This window comes from Gobio gobio (genome assembly GCF_949357685.1).
Source record: "Gobio gobio genome assembly, chromosome: 7".
Taxonomy (NCBI): domain Eukaryota; kingdom Metazoa; phylum Chordata; class Actinopteri; order Cypriniformes; family Gobionidae; genus Gobio; species Gobio gobio.
Window position 1 is genome coordinate 51,735,590 of NC_137103.1, and position 15,443 is coordinate 51,751,032.

The window sequence follows — 15,443 nt, forward strand, 5'->3', positions numbered from 1 at the left end:
ACAAACGAATGATCAATAGAACAAACAAAGGATCGAATGATCGATAGAACAAACGAATGATCAATAGAACAAACAAAGGATCGAATGATCGATAGAACAAACGAATGATAAATAGAACAAACAAATGAATGAATGATTGATAGAACAAACAAATGATCAATAGAACAAACAAATTATCAAATTATCGATAGAACAAACAAATGATCGATAGAACAAACAAATCATCGATAGAACAAATGAATGATCAATAGAACAAACAAATGATCAATAGCACAAACAAATGATCAATAGAACAAACAAATGATCGATAGAACAAACGAATTATCGATAGAACAAACAAATGATCAATAGAACAAACAAATGATCAATACAACAAACAAATGATCGAATGATCGATAGAACAAACAAATGATCAATAGAACAAAAAATTATCGATAGAACAAAAAATGATCAATAGAACAAACGAATGATCAATAGCACAAACAAATTATCTATTGAACAAACATACGATCAATAGAATGATCGATAGAACAAACAAATGATCAACAGAACAAACGAATGATCGATAGAACAAACAAATGATCAATAGAACAAACAAATGATCGAATGATCGATAGAACAAATTAATGATCAATATAACAAACAAATGATCAATAGCACAAACAAATGATCGATAGAACAAACAAATGATCGATAGAACAAACAAATGATCGATAGAACAAACAAATGATCGAATGATCGATAGAACAAACAAATGATCAATAGAACAAACAAATTATCAAATGATAGATAGAACAAACAAATGATCAATAGAACAAACAAATGATCAAATGATCGATGGAACAAACAAATGATCAATAGAACAAACAAATGATCAATAGAACAAACAAATGATCAAATGATCGATAGAACAAACAAATGATCAATAGAACAAACAAATGATCAAATGATCGATGGAACAAACAAATGATCAATAGAACAAACGAATGATCAATAGCAAAAACATGATCTATGGAACAAACATATGATCAATAGAACAAACGAATGAACGATAGAACAAACAAATTATCAATAGAACAAACGAATGAACAAATGATCGATAGAACAAACAAATGATCAATAGAACAAACAAATGATCGATAGAACAAACAAATGATCAATAGAACAAACAAATGATCAATAGAACAAACAAATGATTGAATGAACAAACAAATGATCGATAGAACAAACAAATTATCGAATGATCAATAGAACAAACTAATGATCAATAGCACAAACAAATGATCGATAGAACAAATGAATGAACGAATGATCGATAGAACAAACAAATGATCGATAGAACAAACAAATGATCAATAGAACAAACAAATGATCGATAGAACAAACAAATGATCAATAGAACAAACAAATGATCAATAGAACAAACAAATGATCGATAGAACAAACAAATTATCGAATGATCAATAGAACAAACTAATGATCAATAGCACAAACAAATGATCGATAGAACAAATGAATGAACGAATGATCGATAGAACAAACGAATGAACAAATGATCGATAGAACAAACAAATGATCAATAGAACAAACAAATGATCGATAGAACAAACAAATGATCAATAGAACAAACAAATGATCAATAGAACAAACAAATGATTGAATGAACAAACAAATGATCGATAGAACAAACAAATTATCGAATGATCAATAGAACAAACTAATGATCAATAGCACAAACAAATGATCGATAGAACAAATGAATGAACGAATGATCGATAGAACAAACAAATGATCGAATGATCGATAGAACAAATGAATGAACGAATGATCGATAGAACAAACAAATGATCGATAGAACAAATGAATGAATGGATGATCGATAGAACAAACAAATGATCAATAGAACAAACGAATGAACGAATGATCGATAGAACAAACAAATGATCAATAGCACAAACAAATGATTGATAGAACAAACGAATGATCGATAGAAAAAACGAATTAACGAATGATCGATAGAACAAACAAATTATCAATAGCACAAACAAATGATCGATAGAACAAACGAATGATCAACAGAACAAACAAATGATCGAATGATTGATAGAACAAACAAATGATCGAATGACCGATAAAACAAACAAATGATCAATAGAACAAACGAATGATCAATAGCACAAACAAATGATCGATAGAACAAACAAATTATCAATAGAACAAACAAATGATCGAATGATCGATAGAACAAACAAATGATCGATAGAATAAACAAATGATCGATAGAACAAATGAATGATCAATAGAACAAACAAATGATCAATAGCACAAACAAATGATCGATAGAACAAACAAATGATCGATAGAACAAACGAATGATCAATAGCACAAACAAATGATCTATGGAACAAACATATGATCAATAGAACAAACGAATTAATAAATGATCAATAAAACAAACAAATGATCAATAGAACAAACAAATGAACGAATGATCGATAGAACAAACAAATAATCGAATGATCAATTGAACAAACAAATGATCGACTGATCAATAGAACAAACAAATGATCGAATGATCAATAGAACAAACAAATGATCAATAGAACAAACAAATGATTGATAGAACAAACGAATGATCAAATTCTTGATAAAACAAACTAATGATCGATAAAACAAACTAATGAACGATATAACAAACGTCTGAACGGATGATTGATAAAATAAAGGAATGAACAGATGATCAATAGCACAAACGAATGATCGATAGAACAAACGAATGAACAAATGATTGATAGCACAACAGAATGAACGACTGATCGATAGCACAGAACGAATGAACGAGAGCACAAACGAATGAACGAATAATCGATAGCACAAGCGAATGAACGAGAGCATGAACGAATGATCGATAGCACAAGCAAATGAACAAATGCTACTCTTCATTTTTTATTTAAAATTAGATTTTGTATTAATTGCCATGAGGGTTTTGAAAGTCTGGCCTGATATTTGCATGTTTTTATGGCATATTCCGTTATTGTTCCGTTATTACCAAAATATTTAAAATATATAAGTGTGGTGAATGGTGAGTTTTCAATACAAAACAACACAAATGTGTTGACAATCATTATGTAACTATTTCAAGTGCAACAGATTTTGAATCTATTTGAACAATGAAAATGAACTTACTGCGATCGTTAATGAAGTCCTTGCATTCGGTTATGTTGTAACAGTCGTCTAGCTTGCTAGGAATAACAGTAGAATTGAACACACATTTCTGTCGAAGAACTCCCATGAACAACTGCAGTCCGACCAAAGCAAAGACGCTAAGGCAAAAAAGGGTCAGGATCATCACATCTGACAGCTTCTTCACCGACTGGATCAGAGCTCCAACGATTGTCTTCAGGCCTGGGGAGAACAGAGGAAACCACGTCACTTTACAACTTTACACTGAGGTCTCAGCATAGTGTACTCAGGGTCCAAAATTCACTATATTAATATGTTGTTTATATTTAATATGGTCTTAATGTTTCAAAAGGAAATCTCATAATATTTCAGGTTAAAAGATTTGTAGAAATTCATGTATGACATGCACATATCTGCTGCTCATAATAACTAAACTATGACTACATGAAGGCATGCAAGACGACTACAGTACAAACATAAACTCATCACAAAAGGAGAGGAGAGACAAAAACAGCAACACTTGGGGTGCTTCTCAATTCTTATTTGAGCATCCTCGTTTTCTTTCGGACGGAGGAATTGAATCAAGTGAAATGATATATCCTCGCTCCCTTTAGCGTCACTTCAAAGCGTCGTCAAATAATGATGACTCTGCACCGCTGGATTTAGTTTGCACATTTGCGATTCTTCAACATTAGAGATTTATATTGTAATAGTTTCAACCCCTACAAAATACCACATTTGTCCATATTTTATTTTATATTACCAGTTATTAATAACAACTATTTATTCCTAGTTATTAACTGCTTTTTCTTGCGCATATTACTGACACACCCTTTAAAGGGCTGTAATTCAAGAATGCTTTGGAATATAGACCTAAGTTTGGTCTTGTTTTAAAGCAGACACTCGGCAGATTATTGCTGAAGTGAAAGCAATTCAAAATATGAAAGTATGAAAAAGTTATGGAAGTTTAAATTTACTGTCAATACATTTTTTTTTTACATAAAATATATATTTTACAAAAATGTTTTAATCTAAAATTACTATAAAATCAAAGCCGTATGTCTAACCAAGTTGTGTCCCAAATTTGAAGTTGATATCACAAAAATTGAAGTTCCCATGAGATTTTGTTTAGGCGCAATACCAAAAATAGGCATTGAAATTCCATTGATTGTTTTTTTGATGCATTTTCCTGTAATTTTCTGTCCAAACGTCACTTCCATCACAAAACGGTCACCAAATATGGAACCTTGAGACTCAGACCTTTCCGACGATATGGGTTTTGTCAAGATTAGATTATAAAAAGATTTTGATTATAAAGTAGTTAAAATAAATGTTGTAATATGAAACATGACACCGCCCACTAGGGGAGGAGCCTGCTAAAAGAATTTAAAGTACCATTTCCATGGCAACGCAACATCCAATTTCAAAACGTTTTTCACAGGATGAATTTTGAGTTCGTAAGCTTTCGAATGATACCTAATTTATGATAATTACTCAAATATATGATACAAAAAAAGGCGATCAAAAAAAGTGCCAGGTGTCCCGCCAGCGGGACTGTGACAGTTAAGAGGTTAAATAACACAAAAACTACTGCGTTTTTTGTTGGTCAATGGCACAGTCGTTTTCAGTTCCTCAAAACAGATGGGCGCGAGTGCATTTGCTATTTAAACAACATTGCGCCGGATGTGAAAATGATAACTGCGTCAGGCTGAAACTAACAAAAACACTTGCGTCGCGCCTGGCGTCGCATTGTACCGGGTGTATGATAGAAGTCTATGGGCCCTATTTTAACGATCTGAAACGCAAGTGTCAAAGCGCGAACCACAAGTAACTTTGTGGGCGGGTCTCGGCGCTGTTGCTATTTTCCCGGCGGGATAAATGGCTCTTGCGCCCGGCGCAAATCTAAAATGGGTTGGTCTGAAGTAGCTTCATTATTCATAGGTGTGGTTTGGGCGTAACGTGAATAAACCAATCCGAGCGTCATCCAACATTCCCTTTAAAAGCAGGTGCGCAAGTTCCAATATGGATTGCTATTATTATGGCGTATTTACCAGGCGCACGCCAGGAGCGGTTCACAGCCGAGGAGACTGATGTGCTTGTAAGAGCAGTGAAAGACAGAGAAGTGAAGTTGTAATGTTGTACATTATGGTAAAGGTGATTTCACAGTCTTTTTTTTTTTTTCAGTCTTTCAGTTTTTTCAGTTTTTCAGTCGATTTTTTTTCCTGGTTCTTGACGGACAAACCAATTTGTCAGATGTCCTTATATACATATATGTCTTGCCAATATTGGGCAAACAGGTCTTATCCTTAATTATTACAATTAGCCTGAATCATTTGTAAGCTAGATTTGTGCCTATTTTTTCACATCTTCGTGGCACACCACAATGATTTCCGTCATCTCATGTGTTAATATTTTTTTAGTGTAACAATTTATGATTTGCAAAAATAACTGTTGCATCTGTGTAGATTAGCTACATGAGCAAAGTGTATGCGCGTTGTGCACGCTATACATTATGGTCAAGCATGCGCCCTTAAAATAGCATAATGAACAACGCGCAACGCGCCACTGACTTTAGACTAGGTTTTTTCTGGTCAGTGGCGCAATTGTTTAATGGAACAGCAAAATAGCACCAGGGATTGTTTGCGCCGGAACACGCCTCCTTTTTTGCGCTGAACCGCCCAGGGAGCGCAAGTTCATTCACTAGTTTAGCGACGTGATTCTGTGGAGGGAAAAGCGCGCTTTGCGCGGGTGCAAAATAGGAATGACACATGCGTCGGTGTACAAAGTCAATTGCGCTGGGTGCAAGATAGGGCCCTTTAACTTTATGGACCCTGAGATTTTTGACCTATAGATTTAAAATAATCGAGTTATTCAGAAATCAACGTGCAACCATAAAATCATGATCAAAGCAAGAACACCTCTATTAAGCAGTTAGAGAAGAGCATGCTTGACATGCTTGAAGAAAGCAGTGTCAGCACCTGTGACCTTGACCTTTGCCCTAACTCTCACCTGGGATGACCGATATAGTTTTCAGGGCTCGAAGAACTCTGAACGCTCGCAGGGCGGACACACTACCCAGATCCACAAACTCAGTTAGATATCTGAAACAGGGAGGGTGGGAAATCAAACACTGACGGACATACAACACACAGGAAGGTCTCGACACAGGGTTGCAGTCGGGTTCAAAGGTCACACAGAGAGGTTGTACACCTAAACGTGTTCTCTGCTTACCTGGAATTACTGAAATAGTTTTCAAAGCTCTGAGTACCCTGAATGTGCGGAGAGCTGACACATTGCCTATCTTTATAAACTCTGTAACAAACCTGTGGGACCAAATGCACAGAAACTAATGAAGCTGATGGCCACTGTAGAAGCCCATTTTTTAATAGACTAATTATCATCATAAGTTAAGTCAGTGGTTCCCAAACTGGGGGCCAGGGGCCAGGGGCCGGTTGCAACAGCTGTCTGCAAGTTACAACTTTGCCTAGTTTTGACATAAATGAGCACTAATGTACAACTTATGCACTACTAAATATTTTTGCATTGAATCATTATTTGAAGCGCAAATCAGGAGTAACGGTTGGAATAAAATAGCTAACAGACTGAACTGCATCAATAAGCTCTTGTTTTACATGACAGACTTCTATTCTTTACACGCATATGATAATGCTGACATTTACACTCGCTTATATTTTAAGAGTGAAAACATTATGTGAATAGATTACTTTGTTAGCAGCTCTTCAACACAAACCCGTCCAAAACAGTGCCCCACTGTCCCATCGGCCCGTTTTGTGCATGTCAAATAAAATCATTAACCGTCAATATCCTAGTAATATGCATGCTAATAAGCAACTAGTTAATAGTGAGAATTGGCAGGGTGTGGTGATGAGAGAGTGCTTCTGATAGTATGAAGTTAACACAGCAAAGAGAAGCCCGTCGAAGTTGAGAAGACGTAGTTCTGTATTAATTTACAATGTTTCAAATCAATCCAACAGAATTTTGCAAGCAAGATTATGTCTGAGAATGTCTTTATGTGTGTGTGTGTGTGTGTGTGTGTGTGAGTGTGAGTGTGAGTGTGAGTGTGAGTGTGAGTGTGTGTGTGTGTGTGTGTGTGTGTGTGTGTGTGTGTGTGTGTGTGTGTGTGTGTGTGTGTGTGTGTGTGTGTGTGTGTGTGTGTGTGTGTGTGTGTGTGTGTGTGTGTGTGTGTGTGTGTGAGTGTGCATTTATGTGGGGGGATTAAAAATATATTTTTCTTTACAACAAGGGCGAAAGAAATAAAAATGTTTGGGAACCACTGAGTTAAGATGGCATCTGCATCTTAAAAAAAAAAAGTAAAACAATTCAAATACCTTAAAATAATTCAGAAGCATCTTAAACCATAAAAAGTAAAAGTGTTTAAGAAAGTATTTTATAAATCGAGTACATAAACATAAAAAAATTATTTATATATATATTTATATATTAATATATTTACTATTTATTTATTTTGTATTTAAATTCAAATATAATAAAATATATAAAACAATTATAATAAACATAAAATATATATTTGCTGTCTTAAAGGGATAGTTCACCCAAAAATGTAAATTCTGTCATCATTTACTCACCCTCAAGTTGTTCCAAACCTGTATGAATTTCTTTCTTTCTCTGCACACAAAAGAATATATTTTGAAGGATATCAATTGAAAAACAGTAAATAATAATAGTAATAATTTGTTACATTTATATAGCGCTTTTCTAGGCACTCAAAGCGCTTTACATAGAAGGGGGGAATCTCCTCAACCACCACCAATGTGCAGCACCACCTGGATGATGCGACGGCAGCCATATTGTGCCAGAACGCCCACCACACACCAGCTTATTGGTGGAGAGGAGACAGAGTGATGAAGCCAATCGTATATATGGGGATGATTAGGAGGCCATGATGGATAGAGGCCACTGGGCCAATTTGGTCAGGATGCCGGGGTTACAACCCTACTCTTTATCGAAATACATCCTGGGATTTTTAATGACCACAGAGACTCAGGACCTCGGTTTAACGTCTCATCTGAAGGACGGTGCTTGTTACAGTATAGTGTCCCCATCACTATACTGAGGCATTGGGACCTACACAGACCACAGGGTGAGCGCCCCCTGCTGGCCTCACTAACACCTCTACCAGCAGCTACCTGGTTTTCCCAATTGGTCTCCATCCAGGTTCTGACCAGGCTCAACCCTACTTAGCTTCAGTGGGCAACCAATCTTGGTCTACAGGGTGATATGGCTGCTGGCCAGTTCATTGACCCCATTTATTCCTATAGCATTTTTTCCCATACTATGGAAGTCAATGGGGTCCGTCAACTGTTTGGTTACCCATTTTCTTTAAAATATCTTCTTTTGTGTTCAGCAGAAGAAAGAACTTCATAAATGGTTAGTTCACCCAAAAATTACTATTAATTACATGAATTGTCATTAATTACTACCCTCATGTCGTTCCAAACCCGTAAGACCTTCGTTCATCTTCAGAACACATAAGATCTTGTTGATGAAATCGGAGAGCTTTCTGACCCCACATAGACTGCAATGTTATTACCCCTTCCAAGGCCCAGAAAGGTAGGAAAAACATCATTCAAGGGTAACTAAACCCTAAACCAACTTTTTTTAGTTAATGATCTGTAAAACTGGGGCTTTATTAATGCTGTTCATTGATTCGAGTAAATGTTTTGACATTTGAGTATAAAGTGTTTTAATTCTATAAAATATGGTGTAAAACCGCCAAAGTGCTGCCCTCTTAAGGTTGAACGGTGGCTACTGCAGTTGAATTTTCCTATTGGACGTTGTGGTACATCGTGACGTAGGATGGTACCTCCAACGGCTCACTATCCGCGCCCCTGGCACGAGCTCACCACGCCCTCAGAAATGTTTCCCCCAATCACATGATGAGAACGGCTTCACTCCAGTATGAACTGTCATATTACATGAAGTAGAAACATTATGAATGAAACTCACTTGCCACTTGCTTTAACATTGTATTGAAGAAAATACGGTTAAATAATGCAGTTGTCAGTACACGTCAGGCTTTTCTTGCAATATTATTGCCGCCCGTCATGTGTACAGATCATTTTCATTCATGAGACGCGCTTTCAAACCCTGACACGCAAGTGGTTGCCGCGGTAACAGACAACAATACCGTAACGTGCTGGCGTATATAGTCTAACTTATTTGAGGAAATCCGTTTATAATAGGCTTTTAGGTCTGAATTTATTGATTCAGTTAATTTGAATGAAAATACATTGTATGTATATCAGATATCTGATCTATCTTTAGTGGCATTCAGTGCAAGGATTTGACTATTTGTTCATAGATTAGGTCAGTTCTCTTGCGCTGCTGCTTCAGCATCGTCTGCATCGGGAGTTAACGCAGTTTGAGCCAGCGGCTCGCATTGATAAGGCTCCGGGTTTGTGTCTACAGACCTTTCACCCTCCTCCACTTCAGGTGAAGGTAGGAGAAATTACCGCTCTGTTGCAAAGCTGGCGTCACTCCAGTCATTCTCCATCTTTGCGACTCGCGAGTCAGACAGCTGTCAATCAACCCGTCACTGCGGGTCTCAGGTGCACGCCCTCCGCTCAGCCCCGCCCTCGGTTCGTCCCCTCTGTCTCCGCTGGGCTCTGCCCACTTTTCCAGCATTTTTTAAAAATTGCCAGTGGGTGGAGTTTAGTTATCCTTTAAAATAGTGTTTTTATGTGACTCCAGTGGTTCAACCTTAATGTTATGAAGCAATGAGAATACTTTTTGTGGGAAAAGAAGAAATTGTTGAATAAAGTCGTTATTTTTGTTTTTGCCCTCAAAAAGTATTCTCTTCACTTCATAACATTAAGGTTGAAACACTGGAGTCTCTCACGCCAGTTAGCGGAAGTTAGAGATTACAGTTTGCAAAGTTTTAAATATGGATATTTTTCTTACACAAATGCATAGCTTCAGAAGGCCTTTATCAACCCCCCGGAGCCATGTGGATATCTTTTATCATGGATAGATACACTTTTATGGACTTCAAAACAGAAACAGCAATTCACTGCCATTATAAAGCTTTGTAGAGCCAGGAAATTTTTGATATAACTTTGTATTGTTTTCGTCTGAAAGAAGAATGTCATATACACCTAGGGTGACTTGAGGGTGAGTAAATCATGGGCTAATTTTCTTTTTTGGGTGAACTATCCCTTTAAATGTTTTTTAAATCTCTTTTATCACTCCATAAATGAGAAAATACTGTCAACAGCCAGAAAAAAAGAGTCACCATATTTTTACAATGTTACATAAACCAGCCGAAAGAAGTATGAACAATACAAAATACGGCCTTCAAATATATGCATTGTAATTTAAATCTACAGGCAAATAGGTAAAGTGCAATAAACCTAACACTTAGATGTGTATTTTGGATGTTTTCTTTCCAATACTCTAAAATAAGTAATGGAAGTAAAAGATGAAAATGAACAGTAGAATTTTTATTAACTAACGTTAAGAAAGACTGTAGCACTACTGTAACAAATGTATTGCTCATTATTAGTTAATGCATTAACTAATGTTAAGTGTTACCACTTGTTTATTTGCAATAATTTTCCCAGATGAATCCTCCACAATAAGACAGAAATGTGAATTAAGAAAGTAAGTCTTTTAAGATTAAAAAAGACTACACTCCTCACCTCTAAGCAGTGAGAATAATTCAATTCTAATAATTTATAGCAGCAAAGCCGGGGTAAATAACAGACTTGTCATACTTACGCCATGACTATAACAATAAAATCCAACCAGTTCCACGGGTCTCTGAGGAACGTAAACTGCCCCACACAGAATCCCCTGGCGGTGATCTTTATGAGCGCTTCAAAGGTGTATATCCCAGTGAAGGCATATCTGTTAAAACAAGACCATCAGTTAATGCACTGAGCAAACACGGCCAGCATTTCTACAGTATGTTTGGAAAGCAACAAAGAGATCAACTCACTCTATATTCTTGGCCCAGTCTGGAGGTTGTGTGTAGACCATGAAAGCGCAGTTGGCCAGTATAGTGAACATTATAATCATACTGAACAATGTGAAAGCTGCAGTTAAGGAAATGTAGTGACAGAATGACATTAGCGTTCAAAAGTTTGGGGTTTGGGTTTCAACGTTTTTTGAAAGTGACAGTAAAGACAGTAAATGTTTGTGGCAAGCAGGGCAGGGCCGAGAGCCGTGGGAACAGAGCGAATCCCATGGAGGAGCTCCAGAAGGATAAAAGGAGTGGCGACAGTGAAGGACGAGAGAGGACCAGGACTGGACTTTATGTTGGTGTTTTGTTTTAGTTTATGCGGCAGTTGTCAGTGAAGGGCTGCCGCTTTACTTTAGTTTTGTTCTTTATGTTTATTTCATTATCAAAGTTAGTTTTAATATTAGCCAGTTCCCGCCTCATCCTTCCCTTATCAACAAACCTTGCTACAATAGCCTGGTTTCATTACAGAATCTTTGGCGATATTTGCTAAATGTCGATAAAAAACTATTGTGACATGACAGCGTTTCAAATGAATCAATGTTAAGCGACTAAAAAATTATTTTTCCTCTCGTGATAAGTCATTCCAAAAATCATGGCGACGGATGTTGGTAGGTTTATGTATATCACGGCCACCGCACTAGCCGTTATTTAAATCGAAGGAGACGTAGGCGTGTTATCCAAGCATTTTTGGTACCTTTATACTTGGGAGTGGCTAACCATTCTGTGAGGTTATAGTATGTGATTCGCACTCATACCTGCTTCGAGGTCTTGATAAATTGTGGTATTATTTTTGTTGTTAAGAATCCACTATTTCTATAATTCTTTTGTCTTTTATCTCATCTTCTGTCCAAACATACCGCGCCATCTTTAAAGAACGATCATGACTTTTACGTACCCCAGGTGACATGTAAATGCGGAAATTTCCATTGCAGTTTTGCAAAATATTAGTTCTTCGAATTTCCTGAAAAACCACCTCATGTGAGCATAAAAGCTTTTTTGAGATATATGGGCATTTTTGCAGCATTTATTTAGAATAGACTTTTTTTTAACCACCCTTCAAATTGCGCAGATTGAAATTGCGAATGAAAAAAAAAAGTATATATTCAAAATAAATGCTGTTCTTATGAACATCAAATAACCCTGCAAAAAAATGTATCACTGTTTCCACAAAAATATTAAGCACAACAGCACAACTGTTTTCAACATTAATAATAAAAAGAAATGCCTCTTGAGTTTCAAATCAGCATATTAGAATGATTTCTGAAGGATCATGTGACACTGTAGACTGGAGTAATGTTGCTGAAAATGTAGCTTTACATCACACGAATAAATTACATTTAAAAAAATATTCAACAAGAACAGAGTTATTTTAAATTGTAATAATATTTCACAATATTACTGTTTTTACTGTACTTTGATCAAATACATACAGCCTTGGTGAGACCTCTTTCAAAAACATTTTAACCGACCCCAAACCTTTGAACGACAGTGTTAATGTCTGAAATACACAAACATATCAAATTTTTTTTGCAGTTTGCGATTAAGAGGTTTAAAGGAGCTTAATCTAGTAAAATAATAATCCATTTAAAATAGATTTCATGATAAAAGATTGAAGTCATAAATCAGTGGTTCTCAATGGGTTTTGCTTCAGGATCAGATTTTACATTGCCCATCAAGTCATCAAGCCATAGGCTCTGAGTCGCTAATAATTTAATCACACAAAGCATGTTTATCCTGAAGTGAAACCGTCTTTGATGTCATTTGGGTCGTATCTTTTAGGATGAGGTTGTCACCCAACATGTCCATGTTGACATCTGTCTAATTTGACTAATTTCTACCAAGTGACAGATTAATTTGTGCCAGAATAATACAGAGTTTGAAGTGCTTTCTATATCAAAAATTGATAAGCTTGATTATTTCTCTATGCATCTTAACTATATCTCAGCAATTAAAACAGACCTGCAAATCATTTTTGGGTTCTGAACTACCAAGTGAAAGCCAATGATTCAATGTGTATAAACAGAAGACCCATCCAGCACAGCAAGACAGTCACTATCAGCATGCTTCAGCATTTAAGAAGGATATGTGTGTACCAAAATCTTAACTGATATTCTCCTCAGAGGGTTGAAGGGGCTGAAGATGTACAAGGCAGGAGCGGCGTTGAAACGGAAGATTGTCTTTTTTTTGTTCACTACTATAAAAGTCTAAACAAGATGAAGAAGATGTGGACAAAACAGTCAGTCAATAATATACTGTGTATACAGTACCAGTCAAAAGTTTGGAAACATTACTATTTTTAATGGTTTTGAAAGAGACAAAGCATGCATTTATTTGATACAAAAATACAGAAAAAAATGTAATATTGTGAAATATTATTACAATTTAAAATAATGGTTTTCTATTTTAATATACTTTAAAATATAATTTATTTCTGTGATGCAAAGCTGAATTTTCATCAGCCATTACTGCAGTCTTCTATGTCACATGATCCTTCAGAAATCATTCGAATATGATGATTTATTATCAATGTTGGAAATAGTTGTGCTGCTTAATATTTTTGTATAACCTGTGATACTTCATTGTGATTCACTGATGAATAAAAAGTTAAAAAAGAACTGCATTTATGGTAGTGTATATTGTTACAAAAGATTGTAGCGTTGCATCACAGAAATAAATAATATTCCAAAAAAAAAAAAAAAACATTATTTTAAATTGTAATAATATTTCACAATATTACAGGTTTTTTCTGTATTTTTGATCAAATAAATTCAGGCTTGATGAGCATAAGCATCAGAGACTACTTTCAAAGACATTAAATAGTAATGTTTCCAAACTTTTGAACGGTAAACACATATTTATACACCGATCAAGCAGAACATTATGACATTATGATGCTCATGTGCCACTGTTGGTGCTTTCGGCGGGACAGGGGTCAGCATGGGCATCCTGACTGGTCTGCGGCTATGCAGCCCCAAACACTACAAACTGTGATGCACTGTGTATTCTGACACCTTTCTAGCAGAACCAGCATTAACTTCTTGAGCAATTTGAGCTCCAGTAGCTCGTCTGTTTGATCGGACCACACGGGCCAGCCTTCGCTCCCCACGTGCATCAATGAGCCTTGGCCGCCCATGACCCTGTCGCCGGTTCTCCACTGTTCCTTCCTTGGACCACTTTTGATAGACACTGACCACTGCAGACCGGGAACACCCCACAAGAGCTGCAGTTTTGGAGATGCTCTGACCCAGTCGTCAAGCCATCGTCCTGCTTCTAACACATCAACTTGTGTTAGAAGCAGACAAAATGTTCACTTGCTGTGGTCAGTGGTCATAATGTTATAGCTGATCGGTGTGTATGTATATATATATATATAACAAACAACATAGAGTGTTATTTTCTTCTCAGTTTGCCTTTGCTGAAAAAGGTATTATTTGAATCCAATTTTTTTTTTCTTATTACATTTTACTTTTCTGCATTTTCATTTTACATAAGTCTTTTTTTCTAAGACTTTATTTCTAAATCTAAGACTTAAATCCCAGTTTGATGTTTTTGACCCCTTGCAGTACCCCTGTGGACTCTCAGGGGTTTTGTGGTCCGGTTGAAAATATAAAATCAACTCACTGCCTGATTGCTGTAGAAACGGTCCAGGTCCTCCAGTGGTGTGGACACCAGTCTTCTGGGAAAGTCTCCATATATGAACGGCAGACTTTTCCCGGCCTCCAGGCCGCTGTTGGGTTTCCTCCCGCATTCATCGTCTTTAATTCTCTCCCGTTTGTCCTTGGACTTCTTGTTCTCTTCGGCGATCCGGCTTTCGATGGCCTTAAGAGATTCACGGGTGAACTTACGTAAACTTTGAGGTCCTGGTGGAGTAAGCGTATGTGCCATTTTCTCATCCTGAACCTTCAGAGTGATTCGCTACACGTCTGCATGAGAAACTGGCAGAGAAAGAGAGAAAGAGCGAGTCAGAGGGACAGCAACACATGAAATGTGATCTGTAACCGTATGGTTAGACTATACAAAACCCTTCCAGAACCACAAAGAGAAAAGAGCATCCTATAAGTAATGGACACGCCTTCTGTACTCAAAACCACCAAGTTATCAGGAACAGAGCTCTCGAGGAATCAGGGTTATCTATGCCACACAATTAAATACCAGCCTGCTTAAAAGAACAGGTTAAACATAAAAAGCTTATGTCCGTGTAGTTCAACAAGTAGAGCATGGCGAGAGCAATGCCTCATATTTTAAATTCATTTATTTC

General features: G+C 36.5%; 1 protein-coding gene across 1 annotated transcript in view; it reads right to left on the reverse strand.

The window, feature by feature from the left end:
- scn1laa (sodium channel, voltage-gated, type I-like, alpha) overlaps nt 1-15,114 on the reverse strand; it is a gene marked incomplete at its 3' end in the record, with an annotated part of 75,340 nt that extends 60,226 nt beyond the window's left edge. Inside the window, 7 exon segments of the mRNA XM_079820723.1 lie at nt 3,187-3,405; nt 6,193-6,284; nt 10,942-11,070; nt 11,162-11,252; nt 11,255-11,258; nt 13,279-13,389; nt 14,807-15,114. Coding sequence (XP_079676849.1) covers nt 3,187-3,405; nt 6,193-6,284; nt 10,942-11,070; nt 11,162-11,252; nt 11,255-11,258; nt 13,279-13,389; nt 14,807-15,070 — 910 coding nt within the window. The 5' untranslated portion in view covers nt 15,071-15,114.
- Between the last annotated feature and the right edge of the window lie 329 nt (nt 15,115-15,443).